This window comes from Dermacentor variabilis, chromosome 4 (genome assembly GCF_050947875.1).
Source record: "Dermacentor variabilis isolate Ectoservices chromosome 4, ASM5094787v1, whole genome shotgun sequence".
Lineage (NCBI taxonomy): Eukaryota > Metazoa > Arthropoda > Arachnida > Ixodida > Ixodidae > Dermacentor > Dermacentor variabilis.
In genome coordinates, this window is record NC_134571.1 from 144,824,819 (window position 1) to 144,842,943 (window position 18,125).

General features: G+C 46.3%; 1 protein-coding gene across 1 annotated transcript in view; it reads right to left on the reverse strand.

The window, feature by feature from the left end:
• The window catches only part of LOC142579877 (MAM and LDL-receptor class A domain-containing protein 1-like), a 276,708-nt gene extending 263,485 nt beyond the window's left edge, over positions 1–13,223 (reverse strand). The window contains exon 1 of the mRNA XM_075690514.1: positions 13,004–13,223. Within this exon, the coding sequence (XP_075546629.1) occupies positions 13,004–13,094 (91 nt within the window). The 5' untranslated portion in view covers positions 13,095–13,223. The remainder of the gene's footprint in view (positions 1–13,003) is intronic.
• Between the last annotated feature and the right edge of the window lie 4,902 nt (positions 13,224–18,125).

The following is an 18,125-nucleotide window of genomic DNA, read 5'->3' on the forward strand; positions in this document are numbered from 1 at the left end:
ACTAGAAACGTCGTTTATGTCCCCAGACAAATGACAAGATTTTTGAAGCTCCTGATACTCGTTGCAGGTGCTGTGAGTGGATCTTGAGTGCGAAATTGGGCATGAAACGCGTCGTCATAATGTTTGTTCCCCGCCTGCTCGCAAAGGACAAAAAAACAAAAAAAAGATAAGGAATGCATGTTTCAGTTTGTGCCGGCATTTGAAAACTCACATCGAAAGTGACCCACACCTTCTTTCGGAGATCTTCACAGATGAATAAAGTTGGTGCTATAGATATGGCAAATCGGTTCTGCGGAATTCCACAAGGTGGAGCATGCTTCGTGTAAAGAAGAATTGACATCCACCCGTATGTGAAATGAAGCTACAAAACAACTTAAGCTCAATTCCTCATGTTATGAAACCTCCTCCACCTTACAAAGTTCCGCAGAATTAATCTGTCATACTTACTGTCCTTGTGATTCGAGTTGTCGATTAATTTGCCCACGTGCTACGATCTGCTAGCCTCCTAGTCAACTGAGATGGTAAAGCGACCGACCCGGAGAGCCGTTGGTCGCGGATTTGAATACCGAACCTGGACGAATGTTTATGGAACTACGAAGCTTTTTATCTGAGAAACACGTGTGGTTTTCCTTTGTAGGTTTGTGCTACATTCGGCTGGTGCTACGTATGTTACCTCGAAATCAAGCTAATTTCAAGCCACCTAATGCCGTCTTCTACACGGCCGAAAAAAAAGTGACAAATGGGCTCATGGCAAGATGATAATTATCATTTCTGTTTTTATTCTTTGGTGTTTTCGGAACTGAGCAGAGGGAACTTGTTCCTCGTAATAGACCGACAATCAGAAATTTGATTTAAAAGTTATAAGATGATTGTAAGACCTTGATTTCGAGGAATCGATTGCGGCAACAAGTTATTATACAGCTATAAGATGTAACTGTGGTTATTTTCTGGACCGTATAAGCACGTAAACGTTCCCTTAATAACTAAATTAACAAGCGTGGTGTCACGCGCACACCGGCAAACGTTAAAACGTCTCATTCGATGAACACGGACACTGGCCGTGAAAACGCTGGCGTGAGGAAGAGCGGGATCGGCAGCGACCTCCGTACTGCCTCTCGCTTGAATGCGCACTAAGCGCCAAGGACACAGTGCACGCGAAGCTATTAGCCTTCGGCGCGCCTAGACTCTGTACTTATTGCAGAGCGTTTGCAAGCTAGGGTCCGCGCAGCGGCGCTCAGTCGCGCCTACACAGCCGTCGGCGGAGTAGAACGCTCCTCCCCCCCCTCCCCCCGCCACAACAGTGCTTCGCACGCGGTGGAAGACGGCGCGCTTCTTCCCCACCTTCCTCCTTGCGCGCCCGAGATCGAGCCACCATCCTCGGCTTACGCCCGCGCGCTTTCACTCGCACCTACAGCATACAGCGCGCAGCCAGGATGCTATCGCACTTAGACTTTATACAGAACATCCCGGCAACGTGCACGGCGCCGGGATGTCTTGAGTGTTAAAAAATCATTATGGCAATTAAGGTAACATGCGAAGGAAGCACGCGGAATTGCAGAATACGGGTGATTGGCTTCACTATAACGACTGCGCCGCAGCTCGCGCTGCTTTGGCTGTGATATGTTGTTTAGCTTCCGAGGCATGGCCCGCGCAAGTCCCGAAGGACCCAGTCTGTCTAAAAGAAGTCGCTGTGATCGTTCTTTATTTTAAAAAAAGAAAATTAAATAAAACACGACAATTTACGACTGCGCACGAGGTCAAGACAACTTCGCTAGGCCACTCAAGTACATTAAGCTTCGGAAGCTCCACAGTTACTTCGAACCATGACTCAAAATTTGAACAAGTGTGTTGACTACGTTGGAAAATATTTTAAGTGTAACTAAGTGGTTTTTGTCCTAAATGAAAATAGATTTTTATTTTGCTTTTGGAAACTATCCGGATATCTTGTGCTCCCCCTTGAGCACAGACCTACAAGAAAGCGGATGGGTGGATAGAAACCACTGCAGCTTAATTGCTCAAGCATCTTGCGGTGCGATGTGGAAGTTGTGGTTTCGTTCCCCACCGGCCACAGGTTTTCTGGTTTGCTTTCATTTCCTTTATTCTTCATTATTTTCCACATTCTGATTTCAACGATAGACAATTGCCCCGTTGCTCTCCTTGACTTCATTGCTTGCTGGCTTTATATGGTAATGATTAATAAAAATCGAGCCCCTCTGCTTCCCTTCTCCTCATTTATTCATTGTAAGGGTCTCGTATAGGGCAGTCTTGATGCCCTTATGTAGCAAGCGAGGGTTCATTACGCACGTGCCGGCTGTCCTTAGTTCCTGTGCTGCATGACGCCAACGTGCAAAAAAAAAAAGGTGCTCTGTATCTGCCCGCTTGACTGGGAAAAGTGCTGGCTAACACTCCTATGGCCAGATCTAATACAACACAATAAACACCAAAGTTTGTGGACAGATTAATGGCTCTCATGGTTGCACAATTGGTAATGCGTCTCAAGCCTAATGCGAAGGTGGTGGGTTCATCCCCACCGGCCACAACTTATCTTTTCGTCCCCTTTATTTTGCCTTTATTCATTTGTAATTTTAGATTTCAACCACATTTAATCACCCCTATGCGTTCCTTGTCTTTATTGCGTACTGTCTATATAGGGTCGTGATTAACAAGAATCCGGCCCCCCTGATTCACTTTTTCTCCAAATACTATCGATATATTTTCCGAGGCTTCTATTAGGAACTTCACTGACGTGCCTATAACGGCCAAGGCTGTTTCTTTAGCGAAATAAGGCTGCAGATTTCTGATTCTACAAAAATTTTCGTATGTCATCATATTTAAATTCCTCCCCATGTTAGTTTTTAGAGTTGAATGAGAGTACGCTGTCTTGTATTCTAATGAAGGGGCCATTGCACAATGAGCATACGCGACTAGTCTAGTGCAGATGTCTATGAAGACCACGTCGCTGAGCTTTTATGATCTATGGAAAGTAATAGCTGAAACGCAAATGACTATGCATTCGCCTAACTGACCTGAACTTACAAGCGGCACATTTCGAATGTCTCCTAAGTTGCCAAAGAAGTTCACACTGGTTGTTTCTGAAACTAACGTTCTGCGTGCCACGATACAGATTATAACCACTGAGAAACTTGTGTGGCAACAACAACAACAAAACAAATGAGATGTAGGCAGAGCTTTCGTGCAGAAAATTCAATTCGCACCATGGTGATATATATTCCTACTGGCATTTGATGACTCGAAGTACTTGAAGTAGCCCCGCAATCTGCGCACATGCTACTCGGCTTGATTGTCGCGTACCCGCCTCTTCCGTTGCCGCAACTACTGAACTGAGCTTGGAATTCGGGGCAGCAGGCTATTAATTGATTAGCTTATCGAACAATTGGCACATCATTGTCCATGCGATAATTTCCACGGGAAAGGAAGTTCACTGAACTGGATGGCACGAGTACGGACCAAGTGCACTCGCCTTATCATATCTGGCGTATTTGCTGGCTAGCATCATCCTTTTTTGGCAACAGTGCCCAATGGTAATTTATCATCTCAGATAAGCGCGAAGTGTCAATCGAAGGGATATTGCAGATTCTGGTCGTTTGCCCGTTATCGTCCGTCGTAGTTGGCGCAGCGGAATAAAAGACTAACATTGTAGTGGTATTTCGCCGAACATGAAACCTTCGGCGTTTGCCTCCACAACAACGCCCTCAAAGACGTCTGGCCATATTGCTCTTTATTCTGCTTTGAACTTTTGAGAATTTAACGTTTGGATCTACTGCTCTCCTAGTTTTTCCGTTGCCTTTCTGTTTCGGTTCCTGTGTGATATGCTCAACAAATTTATTTTTCTGTAGATACTCTCAGGGACAAAATGTCAATGAGATGTGCTCTCTCTTATATCAATTTACAATGTGTAGTTTCTTTGTCAATGGGGTGTTCGAATCACCAATTCATTACGAGAATTACTGATGAAATGATTGGCTGTCCGCTATATACTTTGAACTTTAAGTAAACGCATTGCTCAGGCAGTTAAAGCCAGCGGCGCTGCAACGTTTATGCTTACTGTCCCTCACCTTGGGAGCTCTGATGAACGACCGCGAGCTTTCAGCACAAACCACCGTATAATGGCCATTACCATTAGGCAAGCCGCGCAAAGCCGTGCGATAATGTAGGGAAAATTTGTAATTCTTTATGCTTGCAGAACGGTGACCGACGAAAGCTTTCGTGCCCCTTATTTGTGAACTATAAGTACCTCTATTGCATGGATAAATCTGCGTCCAGCTTTGCATTGTCATACATGGATAGCTTTGTGATGCTGAAATAAAACTGTCGACTAAATGAGGTGTCGCATGGGCCCTAATGAATATTAATTTTGAAGGGAACCTTTCTGCGCCCCTTCTCGCCACTTGTAAAGCTTGAACCACTTGGTATTTGGTTCTATAGCACCGGCGCGAATAGATAACTTGGACAATTGGGTAGAAGAAACTGGGCATGTGCTACTGCACATGTTTTCGAATTGAACTCTTGCGTAACTGGGTATGTCGAACTGGTCATGATGATAAGAGATATGTATCAAAAAGACAACTTGGGCCACTAGGTATGTTCGACTGGTCAGGCACAATTGGGTAGTTACACGAATGACAAATTTGGCCACTGGGTATGAGGAACTAGTACTGTGCTATTGGTTAGGTGTCCAAGTAGACAACTTGTGTCCCTGGGTATCTGCAGCTGGTCATGTACTACTTGGTAGGTACTAGAATAGACAACTAGGTTCACTGGATACGAACAACTAGTTACCTTCTACTGATTAAGAATTCTAATTAACAACTCAGGCCTCTGAGTATGTGCTACTCGCCACGTACTACTGGCTAGGTATCCGAATAGACAACTTGGACCATTGGGTGTCAGCCACACGGTAAGTATCAGGACACACAACTTCGGTCACTGGGTATGTGCAACTGGTGATGTGCTACCGGTTAAGTGCCCAGACCAGCAGAACAAAAGGCAAGCAGTGACGAAGTCCGTAACAAAAGCAGAGTGCAAAAAAAGATGTTGAGGGAACAAAATTTGAGCAAAGCGTTCCTTGAGCGAGGAACGTTGAGCTGCAGAGCAGCGAACAAGTCAGCTACAAAACAAAATTCCGGCAGACATTATCCCTGGATGACTGTCGACGTCAATGCGAATTAACATAGAAGCAATGTAGGGAGACGCCATGTTGCCATTCCCTAAACGTGTCACGCATAGAGTGTGTGCTGCAGCAGGGATCCTCTCACGCGCTTTCCCGGAGCACGTTGCGCCATCTAACGCCACTGCCGCAAAGTCCGCGCATGGCTCATCTCCGAAATTATATTTAGAAAAGATTGTCTGAATATGCGCATATGACTCGAGTTTGGTTTCGCCAAGCACCAAAGCAATTTGAAAAGATTCTTTTTTTTGTATTTGAAGAGCATCACGCACCTAGTGCCCTAAGTTTGCATGAAAGGGCTTCATTGGCGAGGGCCGCATGCCTAATGATGCAGACCCAGGAACCCTAGTTGGTGTGAAAGAACTAGATACAAACGGACAGATCAGAAAGCGGGTAAAGGCCATAAGGAATGCTAACCGCATTAAAAAATGACGTTAGGCACAGAGAATCGAGAAACTCGGCAACAGAAGCCGCAGAATAAAGTAATTTAGTGAACAAAATGGAAACAGAGTATTCACTGAACGAGAAGCCTCGAATTACTAGAAGGACAGAAGGGAATTAACGTTTAACTAAACATCAAAGTAAACAAAGAAAGCTTCAGTAGAGCAGCTACCTGGGCAACTTGCTACAACTTCACATGACAGCCAACTACGTAAACGACAAGGAAGCCTTTCTTGTCTGCTTCTACAGTCCCTTGTCCTTCGCGATGTTCCCTTCCATCTAAGAAAGCTTGGCTCATTAATGATTCCCACATATGTGTGCGATTCACTCAACTTTTGTGTGCAAGAATATTGGTTAAACGCTCCATTTTTATTATACTACATACAAGAATATCGAAATATTCACACCAATTTACTAATATATAACGTGTACTTTATACACGGCAACGTAGCTCCAGAAGTTTGTTTCGCCTTGGCGAAATCACCGTGGGGCAGAACATGAGGATCACGGTAGCTAGTAGCCCTTTGGACGATAAGGATGCGCACATTCAAATAATTATTCAATGAACAAAAACTCAAATTTTCTATCATGGTGTTTCGAACAAGCCACCGTCAAGCGTAATAGAATTTTGTTTCTGTGTAGTCACTATCTGGAGAAGCCTTCTTTTCGCACTCTTGGTACATAAGAGCTAGTGGTGATAAAACAATAGACAAGCGGCAACTCCCAAGGTTTTCGATAATGTGCTTGTTCGCAGAGGCCACTTGACAGAATTGATAAAGGACAAAAGACACTCACTTAAACTCTCAGGCGCACTGGCCAAAGAACTGATATTCTTCCCGCTAAGGCGCCAAGCAAATTTCCCGCACACAGTGGTGCGCGCCGTTTGTGAAACAGCCGCATTTCTCTAAAAAAAAAATACCTGCCTTCTGCTTGCGTCGTAATCGTAATAAATGTTCCAAGCAAGCCCTTTATAATGCTCATGGGTTAAAGCATTAAACTAACAGCTCTGACAAAACACGTTTACACGAAACTAGTTCCAGGACATCCCGCATGTCTAAGCGGGTGATGCCAGTGCGCGGTCGCCGTCACCTACTTAAAAGACATAAAAATTGGAACCGCGGCCGCACAAGCAAAACCAGCTTTTTTGATATTCAACAGTATTTGCGACTACATTCCTATTTAGATACCTCTGACGTCGCACTCGCAACGTGCTCGAGCAAACTACGCAGCCGCAGACACAAGTATTCATGCCTAAAACGTTTTCGACAACATTTATCAGCGTTTTAAAAGTTGGCTAAGTCTAAAGTCTTTTGCTATGACGTCAAAAATGAAGGAGGCTTTAAATCATAGGTACTTAAAGTGGTATTACACTTTACCACTCAGCCTCGCTTGCAATGACTTGGTGATAATCTTTTCTCACAATAATTGTTCCTACAATGAGGAGCGGGCACTGAAAATACAATCAGGTTCGACTGCTCGACAGCGTGCGCCTGTAGCATGCGCCGTATGCGCATTGCAGGGGGTTGCACCTCGATGCTATGTGCACCTCGATGCTAGCCCCTCGATGCTATGGGATTTTTTAAACAAGCTGCTGACTAGCAACATAGACTTGCAGCTGTTTCTCACTTTAAAGCAGTGACAAACGAAAGAGCTTCCACTGTTTTTCCACACTGCACTGCTCTCCACACACCTGACATTTTCTCTGACACAAAAGAAAGAGTACACAAACGCTTACTATTATCACCTCGAAAATAGGGGCTGCCACGGGATCTGGTGTATCCTAGTTTAGGGCACAAGTGCGTGCTGGCATAGCGAAACGTTCCACGTGATCGAATCCAATGTAATCAGGCATCATTTTCCAAAAAGGGGCATGGGCGATGCCTTGGGCTTTGCGGCGTAAAGTACATTATTCAAGGCATGAAGACGAACCCAGAGTAATGAACAACCGACACATTTCGTAAATGTTTGTCGACGTTGTTCGCTCTCCTGTACGGGAATTTTTCACATTGACCCTTCGATTATATGCCGAATTTTACCGCAGTCCACCAGTGTAACTCAACATGCACCATTCTGGAAAAAAGTGGTATTTCAAAACACCGCCGGAATTTCAACAACTTTCTGTTAGCAACGACGCTTCGGTACGCGCTTTTATTAACGTGCGTATTTACGGCCCTTGGTCGCAACGTCCCCGCTGCGTTGTAGCAGAATTTTGGTTAGCCTTAAAATACCACTACTGGACTCTCCGCGGTGAATGCGTGGGCGCCACCATGATTGATAACGTGGTGACGCGTCCAGTCCTTGCCTCAGCTGCCTCCGTTGCCTCCGTTTTTACAACACATATGCATGACGCCTTTGCGACCCACAAAACCTCTGTTTCGGCGGATATCGTAGATGATGACTGAGCCGATGACCGATTGGCCGCAGTGCTTCAGAGGACATGCAAGCGCTTCCGGAGCTCATTACGACTACACGGAGCAGTGCTTACGAAGTGGGGCTAGAAATGTATTCCAAGCTGTACAAAGTTTCCGCTTAATACTTAAATCAGCATGGGTGTGCTTTGCTATTCGTCCTTATTTTTGGCAAATACTTTTAAGCAGCGGCTTCCCAGATTTATGACTCCGTAACGCTGCTCGGTGGGGTCACTGTCTGATTGCTTATTTTCCACCTAATCGGTCACTGTGAGCTAAGCAGCGGTATGTTTGTTCTTGCGGCTCAGCAGGCTTCGAAGTTGGATGGTAGATATTGAGCACTTGGTAACAGCCTGTGGCAAAGATATACTATCTCTACTCGCTACATTACTCTATGGATCATCAAACAACGTTCAGCATTGAACATTCCTGCGCTGTCAGAGTAGCCGCCGTCACCCATGCTTTCCTGCGCTGTCAGAGTAGCCGCCGTCACCCATGCTTCGGCGAAATGATATAAGGGCGCACCCATTCACACTTATTCTCCACACGTTGGCAATATAATGGCCATCAGTTTGGGACGTTGGAGTTTGTGGTGGATCTGTGTAGATAACGCATGAGAATCTTGCTATGACAGGAAGCGACGCTCCTTCTGTCACTTTGTAACTAGTGGTACTCACGCTTGCCGGCGTTCTGGAATTGAAGTTCTTTATGTGGAGGTTTGCGGTACAACACAGGTGGATGAGTGAATTTCTTTATTCTCAAGGAAAACCATGCATTGCGAAATGCGGTGGCAAACGCAGGCAGTCCTTATGTAGCTTGGTCGATGCACTTCACACAGTAGCAGGGCAGAAGCGGTAATGGTTTTGCATTGCTGCGCTTTCGTTGAGGCAACGTGTTGCGCGACGCAGAAAGCGCCATTTTGTTCCTCTACAGCAAATTGCTCCGCGAATAAGGTCTATAACGCATAATAAAGTTAGGAATAACTGGAATAAACACGCATATTACTAGAAGATTGTATCCCCTATATGCTTGTAAATAAAACTTCTTGAAATCTGAGCAACTTTTCGAGTAATCAATTTTAGAGGTGCTACCGAATCAGTTACCCTGGTGCATTACCATTAACTTTAACAGATACCTGCAGGGGCAATGTCATTAATTATTGAGTATGCGATAGTTTTATTTAGTCACCGTCTCCATCTACGCCGTTACAGGTCTTGCTCCTCTACCGAATGTTACTTATGTCTCTCTGAAAGCTTCCTTCATTCTTAACGTCAGCTGGTACAGTTGCATACCTGGCGGATGCAAGTTGCTAGATTAGTTGGTTTAGATCATAGGCCAATTAACAATGCATGCTCTCGGCCACGGCGACCTAGAGCTGTAAGTGAATCGTGTTAAGTTGGGCTGATTAGCACAATTAAGATTCATTATAAGAAGACGAATCATCGATTGCGGTAGTAAATTAGTAGACATCTATGCGAAGTAAGGATAGTAATTATGTGGGCTGTATTACCTTGTAAAAATTCGCTAACTTAAAAGCACGGTGTCACGTGTGCATAGCTAAGCATAAACACATCTCACTCGATGAGCGTGGAAATTCGCTGAAGAAACGCTAGAGGGAGGAAGCGTGGCAGCAGCCGCGAGCGAAATAACCTTCGTACTGCCTCTCGGCGAACTTATCGTCGAAAGCAATGTACGCATGGTAGCGAAGCTCCCGTATAGAAGTCCATACGTCCTGCAATGGCGGCTCGTGGAAGCATGAAAGCGCCATCTACATCTCGCGGGGCCAGCTTCTCGGTGGAAAAAGATCAACGTTTCCGTTCGAGGTTTCTTGCGCAAAGTCGTTAACTGTGCCAGCTCGCATCACATGGCATACAAAGTGCTAGCAGTAAAAATGAAGCTTAAGTGAGAACGTTGGCCACAACGACGCGTCACAGTAAATTACCGAAGCACCCATCCCTATTTATAAACCTCATTCTATAACAGTAGTAATTACACCGGTGAGCATTGAGAGTTGTGCGCCAATCCAGAGCAATTGGTTCATACATTTTGAGCACATGCACCGCATACATGTGTTCTTAGTACCAAAACGCATTTATTATTTCGGTGTTAGTATAACACTAACATTATATTGAAGTAATTAACAAAACCCACAATTTAACCTTGATGCAAGTGCCACGTTTAGTTTTTTCTTTGATGCTGAAGATGTAGCTAAACCATATCCTTTAGCGAAGAGGCAGTAAAAAAAGTGAGGGATCAAATATGATAAGGGTAGTACTATATATATTGCCATTACTCTTTATGGCTACTCATAAACGAGTTTTTCATGACATTACAGTGTCAAATACGCTAATACAATTTCGGCATATCTCAGCATGCGTCGCCCCAAGAAAACTTCAGAAGCCTGCCGAGTTGCGCACACACAATTATTCTTGAATGAAAGCAAATGGAATGTGACTTCATATTTTCCTACTTTCATGACATTACCCGTACTTTTTCACATGTTTCCATTCGTGATGCGTTGGATGCACAGGTTTCATGAACTAATTCGTCCCACGAGATGTAGTCGCACTTCAATCGCACGCAACCGTATCTCAGCCTCGCCTCGACCAGGTCATTGTGAACTGACCTTGGTCGAAAGCACAGTGCACGCTAAGCTGCCAGCGCTCAGCGCATTTTGTCCATATCGCAGATTGGTTTTAGAGTGAGGCATGCGCACTTTGTCCACATCGCAAGTCGCTTGCAAGATAAGGCGCCAGCGCGTCCGTGCCATTTGCAGCAGCCGCCGGAGTTGAAAGCGCTAAAGGCTTCAGAATGCCCCCCTCCGTGTCCCTTCCCTACCCCCAGAGCCCCACGTGCGATGGAAGACAATGCGCTTCCTCCTCCTTTGCCCACGTGAGATTGAGCCACGATCGTTGGGTAACCCTCGCAAGTTTAGCTAGCACATACAGCATACGGCTCGCGGCGGCGATGTTATCTTGCTTCGACTTTAAACGGAAAATCACAGTAACGGCGACGGTGACGCCGACGACGACTGCAGAGATACGCCTGGAGTGTCGATATAATTGCTATCGCAATAAAAAAAAGCGCGTATGCGGGACACATTGGCAAGAAACGGACATAACGAAGCGCTCTCTTTTGTATTCCCACTTCGTTGTGCCAAATACCAGAACTATAGCAACACATCACAGGGATTGGCTGGTGTTTGCAGAGCAGCGCATCTGTCCATGAATTTGGGCCGCATCTGTCACAAAAAGAAAAGCTAGAGTATACGGAGGACGGGTGAATTTCTCAAGCTAGAGAGAGAACTCGTGGTGATACAGCAGACGTAAATTTGACATATATTGTAGGCAATATCTGTGATAGACTTGCTTGTTTTAAAATTTATGTTGGTAGGTCTCCCTTCGACAACGCTTTGTTGTTGTGCTTCCTTTTAAATGTTGTAATTTTACAGCACTTCTCACTACTGAACACACAAAAGCGAGATTTAAAGAGGACAAAGTATCAGAGGCCTATCAAAAGATCGACTCTTTGGCCTGATTCAGTGCAATAATGGCAGCTGACTATGCATTAACGCAATGAAGTATACAGAAAGCGTTCAGTACGCGCGGTGTCCGAAGCATGTCAACTCAAAACGCCCATTGCTTCCAATCGAAATCACTACCAAGTTGACCAACAAGTTGACCACTGCAGGATGAGGGGATCGCATAAATAATAACCGACTTATTGTCGACTTATAATTATTATGAACAGAGACTCTTATTCCTTTGTGCTGACGCGGCACTTCGCTTTGAAATTTACTCGAATGTTAGCACATTTCGCGTTTTAGCTACAAGAAAAAGCAAGTCCATCTCATAGAAAGGAAATGCGCCCCCGATGATGTCATGTCAATTCAGATTGTATGACGCCTAAAAACATCCATCTAGAACGCCAAAAATACTAGCAACGAAGCACTATGGTTTGTATAGGCCCGTCTGCTTCGTCAAGTGGTACTATCTTAATACGTGGCGCCTATTTCGCCGTGCACCATCACATGAGAGGCGTGCATTGGCGTGTTTACCACAAGGGAAGCTTCTTTGTTGTGTTAGCACAAGACAGTACACGAAAACACAACAGAAACGACGAGGATCGCGAAGTGTTTGTTCTCGATAAGAAACTTTAGCTTCAACTTAGTAAACCAGCGTAGGTGCGGGGCGGTAAGCAAAGATGTATTTTATTTTCCTTTTCTTGATGCTTCCGTGCAATGCTTACCCTGCATGAAACTTCGAAAACTCAATTTCTTCCTTTCAGTGACCCATAAGAACATTATCCGGTACCTCCTGGTCCGCATAAATCAACACCTCCCGTCATATATGACTATATCAGAGTCCCGTAACATTGTTCAGAGATTGAAAAAAAAAAATACGGCGTGCTGGCTTCGATAGCGGGCAGAGTGGAAGCGTGGTCATGCTGAGGGGTTTAGTGGATATATCAAGCGCGAATCATTATCGCCAACATGCTCTATATACAATGTAGGACGATGGCATTTTCTAGTGATCTTCAGGTACTAATTTTTTCAGAGGATCTGATCGTCGGTGACCTTAGACCATGCTTCTATACCCTTGGAACCCATTATGTTTAACTAGTAAATAACAATGGCTATATTAAACTAATTACCACAAGTACCTTCGTCATTGCATGGGAGGGGATCTCTATTGCAAAAATTCGCAACCTCCCTCTAACTTCTTTCAACTTTTCAGAAAAGGCAATTACTTATTGAACACATGAGAAATGATGCTTCCTCAGTGTTTCGTTGCTCTGCATCATAATATAGGCTCACACGTATAGCACAACACTGCAGTCACGGCGACCGAGCTCAGTGAGCTACGGTGAAGTTCTTCTGCTTTCCTACACTGATCTCTACAGTACACAGATCAGTAACACAATCTCCATATGCATACAACTAACTCGCGCCAAATGCCACGCTTACCTGCGGGTATTGTTGACGCCTGTAGCAACAACAATGTCAAAGTAGCGGTCACACATCGAGTGAGCCATGTTGGCATCCCGAGCTCCACCATCCTTGGATCGCACACCGTACGTAGAGACCTGCCTGTCTCGCGTCGGCGGCTCACTCCCGCGTGGTCAGAGTCCGGCGTCTCTCACGGAGGAGCGCTCATAGGCAACGCGACAGCTCTGGCAGCGGCTACTTACCCTCCACCGATAAGCAACGTACGGAGGCGTATGTCGCTCATATCGCAATGATGCGGGCTGGCCGTGATGAACGCAAAGATAACTTGTCAAGATAATGCCGAATTTATTGGAACAATAGCGGGCACAGGGTCGCCTTTCGGAATTCTGCCGTTTCCTAATAAAATTGCCTAAGTGATCGGCCTCACAGAGCAGACAAAAGGCAAGGGGTGTGGGTGTTTGCTTTAGCTTAGCGGTTAGTGGGCCATTTTCCCTATTACCACAAAAGTGCCTTTCGCACTGTCATTGTCGCATATCACTCCTTTTTATTTTACGGCAGTAATCAAACAATGGCTATCTGTCGACGGGATGTTGAAAGAATGTGGCTTTTTATTTGCGACATCAACCTCCCATTTGTTTCTCATTAAAATGGAATATGTCTGTCTCTATCAGCTAACTCGAACAGTGGCAACAACACGAGAAAATACCTGGTGAGGGTGTTTAACAGTTTCACGGGAATAATTCTTCAAGACGAGTAGACCGTTCGCCGGTGTGCAATGATTGCCCCTTAAGGTGTTTAGATATTAACTTCAGAAGCGGTGTCTTAAATTCATTCTGTTGCCGGTACACATACAGCCCTCGCACATCTTTTAAGTCTGTTTTTCGTTCGGGAATAAAAAACAAAATTTAGTGGTGATTCAGCGGTAAATGCGGGACAAATGCGTTAGCATTAGGTCGGGCCACATTGAAGTCCCACACTGCAAAGTGTTGCTGAGGAGCACACTTGACAGTAGTACTACCTCTATGCTTGACGATGTAAGTGCAACTGACGGTGAAATGAAGAACGAGACGACAAGCCTTTCGGAAGAGGTATTAACGCTTTTTTTCAGCTGATGTATCAGCCTTCGTCCACCAGTCCACCAGCCGAAAACGTCAAGTAGATACGTGATCCAAAAAATTCATCTCTTACCAGCCTATATATATATATATATATAGTCTATCCCTTTCTAGCTATACAGCGTGACCAGCTTCCCACCAGTCACACACATACACATTTGTCAACTTTACCGCTCCGATACTCGCGTATCCGCGAGTATCAATGAAAGCCCTTTTCATTGTTTTGTCCAGCTATACGGCTATCGTTTTTTTAACATCGATAGCGCCGCATGGTTTACTAAGCACTCCCGTTGCGTTGATTTGACAGTATGGCGGCTGCGGTGCAGCATAGATCTATCAAGACTACGAAAAATCTGAAAACTAATTATCCTGGCGATAATCCAGAGAAAAGACGGGGAATGCGGGAGATGGGAAATTCAAGACGATGAGCAAAACGTGAACAAGGTGAATGCAGGAGCCAACGTTTCGACAGGTGGACTTGCCTTCTTCAAGGCGAAGTAGGCTTTCCTCACCACAGTATATATAGGTGGGGTTCTTCTAAAGGGGAGAGGGTGTGAGGCGGGATGATGCGGAAACGAGGGAAAATGTGTTAGCGTGTCGAATTGATAGTAAAGGAACGCTGTGTACAAGGTCAAAGCCAGGGCACCCCCCCCCCCCCCCACCCCGGTCTCTCAACGCACGCGCGTTAGCCGGCGTGTCAAGGGCGTCTGACACGCCGGCTGACACGTCTGACACGCCGGCTGACACGTCTGACACGCCGGCTGACACGCCGGCTGACACGTCTGACACGCCGGCTGACACGTCTGACACGCCGGCTGACACGTCTGACACGCCGGCTGACACGCGTGCGTTAACAGACCGGGGTGGGGTGGAGGGCGGGTATTGTGCCCTGTGTTGCGTACTCCAGGGTAGCGTACCGTACTGCTGCCGAGAAGTAGCGACGCCTGCCTATCGAAGCTCGACCGACGTTACTTATTGCGTAGCGTGGCATTGTCGGCGGGCTGCAGGCATCCGGTAGATCATGGCGACCAAGCAGGGGCGAGACGATTTGCTAGTGCGAAACTTGCACGGTTTATTCAAAGGTAGTTGAAAGAAAATAAGAAAAGCATGAAGTATAAAGTATCAAGTCTGAAGTCTCACGAAAGTACATTTAGGAGCCCCTTAAATAGGCTCTCTACAAGTGTGGGCGGGATCTCGCTTCCGTCGATGACACGTGACAGGCACGGAGAGAGGGCCCCTCCTCCTGCAATACCGAGCACGGTTAGGAGAAGTCGATCCTCTTTTCGACGAATCCGGGGAGAAGGTCGGGTGAATGACCTCTCCTGCGCCGTGAGGGCCGGCCAAGAGAAGGTGAAGGGGATGAGGTCACCCGTGTGCTCAGGCTCAGGGGGTAGGGTGAATGACCTGTCGCCACGTGGTGTCAGACGCCAACCCTAACACAATCTCCGGCGGGGGAGAAAGATCCCGATGTGTAGGGGCCAGCAGCCGCTGTACGAGGGATCGCCGTTTCGGTATCAGGATTCCCCGTAGAGGTCACGAACCCTTCGTTCGTAGCAGGTAGATTCCGGGGAGTGGTCATCCGTCCTCGTGGCGCTCTTGTGACTTTTCTCCTTGGTCCGGTCCGGTGAAATTGGTCTTTGCAAGCAGTTCTCGCAACTTTACGTCTCCTGCGTGGGCAAGCAATCACCCCAGAACAGTGCCGGATCCACAACCACAAAGCAGCGAGCACAAGGCCACTCTCTCCCAAGACACACCCGGCTTTTAACAGAAAAAGAAAACCCGCTACACCTTTCACATTTCCTACGCGCGTCCTCCCTCCCCCCCCCCTTAACACTAAAAACAGCCATTTCTTGAAAGCGTTAAGACGTGGTTATTAAAATCAGCTAACAATCGGCTTCACTTCGGAAAAACATATGAATGCACGAAAAAAATGCCACGGAAACCCGGATGAGCATGAGGCTTTCGATACTTTAGGGGCAACGACTTAAACCGTCGGCATTGCCGTTCAGCTTACCCTTCTTGTAGCGAATATCGAAGGTGTACTGTTGAAGAGCCAAGCTCCAGCGCAAGAGACGACCGTTTTTCGTATACATGGACTGCAGCCATGTGAGGGGGCAGTGGTCAGTCTCTATGGTGAATCTTGAGCCAGCGATATAGCAAGCTAGCTTCTGTACCACCCAAACTACGCAGGCGCATTCCTTTTCTGATGCACTGTATGCTTCCTCACGAACTGAAAGCTTTCTACTGGCGTACAGTACAGGATGTTCGTTCTCGTCATCTTTCTTTTGACAGAGCACCACCCCCATACCCCTGTCACTGGCATCACACTGAAGAATGAATGGCTTAGAGTACTCGGGCGCGTTCAACACTGGCTGACTCGTTAGTGCGTTCTTCAGCATACTAAAAGCCGTTTCTTTTCCGTCATCCCACTTTACCGCTTGTGGTTCTGTTTTTCTGAGAGCATCCGTTAAAGGACTCGCAATCTCGGAATACCGCGGAATACATCTTTGGTAATAACCCGCCAAGCCAAGGAATGATCTGATGTCCCGCTAGGTGCGTGATTGCGGGAAGTTGTCTATCGCGGTCAGTTTAACCTCGGAAGGACAACGATGGCCTTGTCCTATTACATGACCTAGATAAGCTACCTCCGCGCATTTGGGAGCCTTAACAGTTAAGTTGGCCTCTCGTAGCCGACACAACACGGTTCGCAGGTGTTGCATATGGTCCGCCCATGATGAAGAAAAGATAGCTATGTCATCGAGATAGGGAAGTGCAAAGTCCTCCATTCCTCGTAGCACGTGGTCCATAAGGCTAGAGAAGCAATATGGCGAATTCTTCAATCCAAAACTCAGGACTTTCGTACGAAAGGTTCCCATCGGGGAAATAAACACTGCAAGCCTGCTTGCCCTCTCGGTCAACGGAACCTTCCAATACCCTCTAAATCGAGCGTAGAAATGAAATTAGCACTGCTCACTTTCTCAAGCCTTTCCTCGATATGCGGTATTGGATAAGTCTGGTCCTTCGTGATTAAATTGAGCCTGCGGTAGTCGATAAATGGCCGCGGTTCTTTTCCTGGGACCTCAACCAAGATAAGAGGTAAGGTATAATCACTCTCTCCTGGCTCGATTACACCTAGCTCTAACATCTTGTTTATTTCAGTGGTCATGACTTCACGTTGACGAGGCGAAATGCGATAAGCTTTCGAACGAACAGGGTCCGACGAGGTTAACTCGATATCGTGAACGATCGCAGTCGTCCTGCCCGGTGTGTCTGAAAATACGTCTTTAAATTCAAACACGAGTTTCCTCAGTTCGGCCCTCTGAATGGGATTCAACTCCGAGTGTCCTACTAACTTATCAATGGGCTCGTCAATGTCTTTTGTCTCCGTCACTGCTGGTAACTCTGGAAAGTCGACGGGCATTTCCTCAGGTTGGTTAAGGGACATGTTCCCAATCATTCGCTTTTCCCCAACTTCAAAGCGTCGCGTGCGAGCCGTCCTGTCATAGTAATGCTCATCATTGTTTTGTGCTTTACGCATTTGCTGCTCGGCAATCATTGTGGCAGGGCTTACGTTTAACAACTTTCTCCTACATTCTGCCTCTCGCGACATTTCAGGCTTCGTTGCTTTCCTGGTTTTTTCATTAGCTGTCGTACTTTCCGCCTCATCCCCTATAGGGCTATCCTGTTCAGTACTAGTTGACCAATCAGCTGTCAAACAGGTTTCTTTCACTACTGGACTTTCATCCACTGCTTTAGCCGCGAGCTGCTTTGCCTTGGAACGAGTTAGGGCTTGCACTATTCCCTCACTAAACCCGATTCCCTTGCGTCGTAGCAAATCCTCTGATTTGTTAGAAAACAAATACGGATACTGCGGCGGAAGATGTGCCGAGACGGCGGCTTCAGTGTCCAGTACTCCGAAAGGGCCTTCAACACGAATTTTGGCCACCGGGAGACAAACACTGGAGGCATCTACGGCTTGCTTTATCGAAGCACATTCCCCCGTGAACTGGCCTGCATCTACGTAC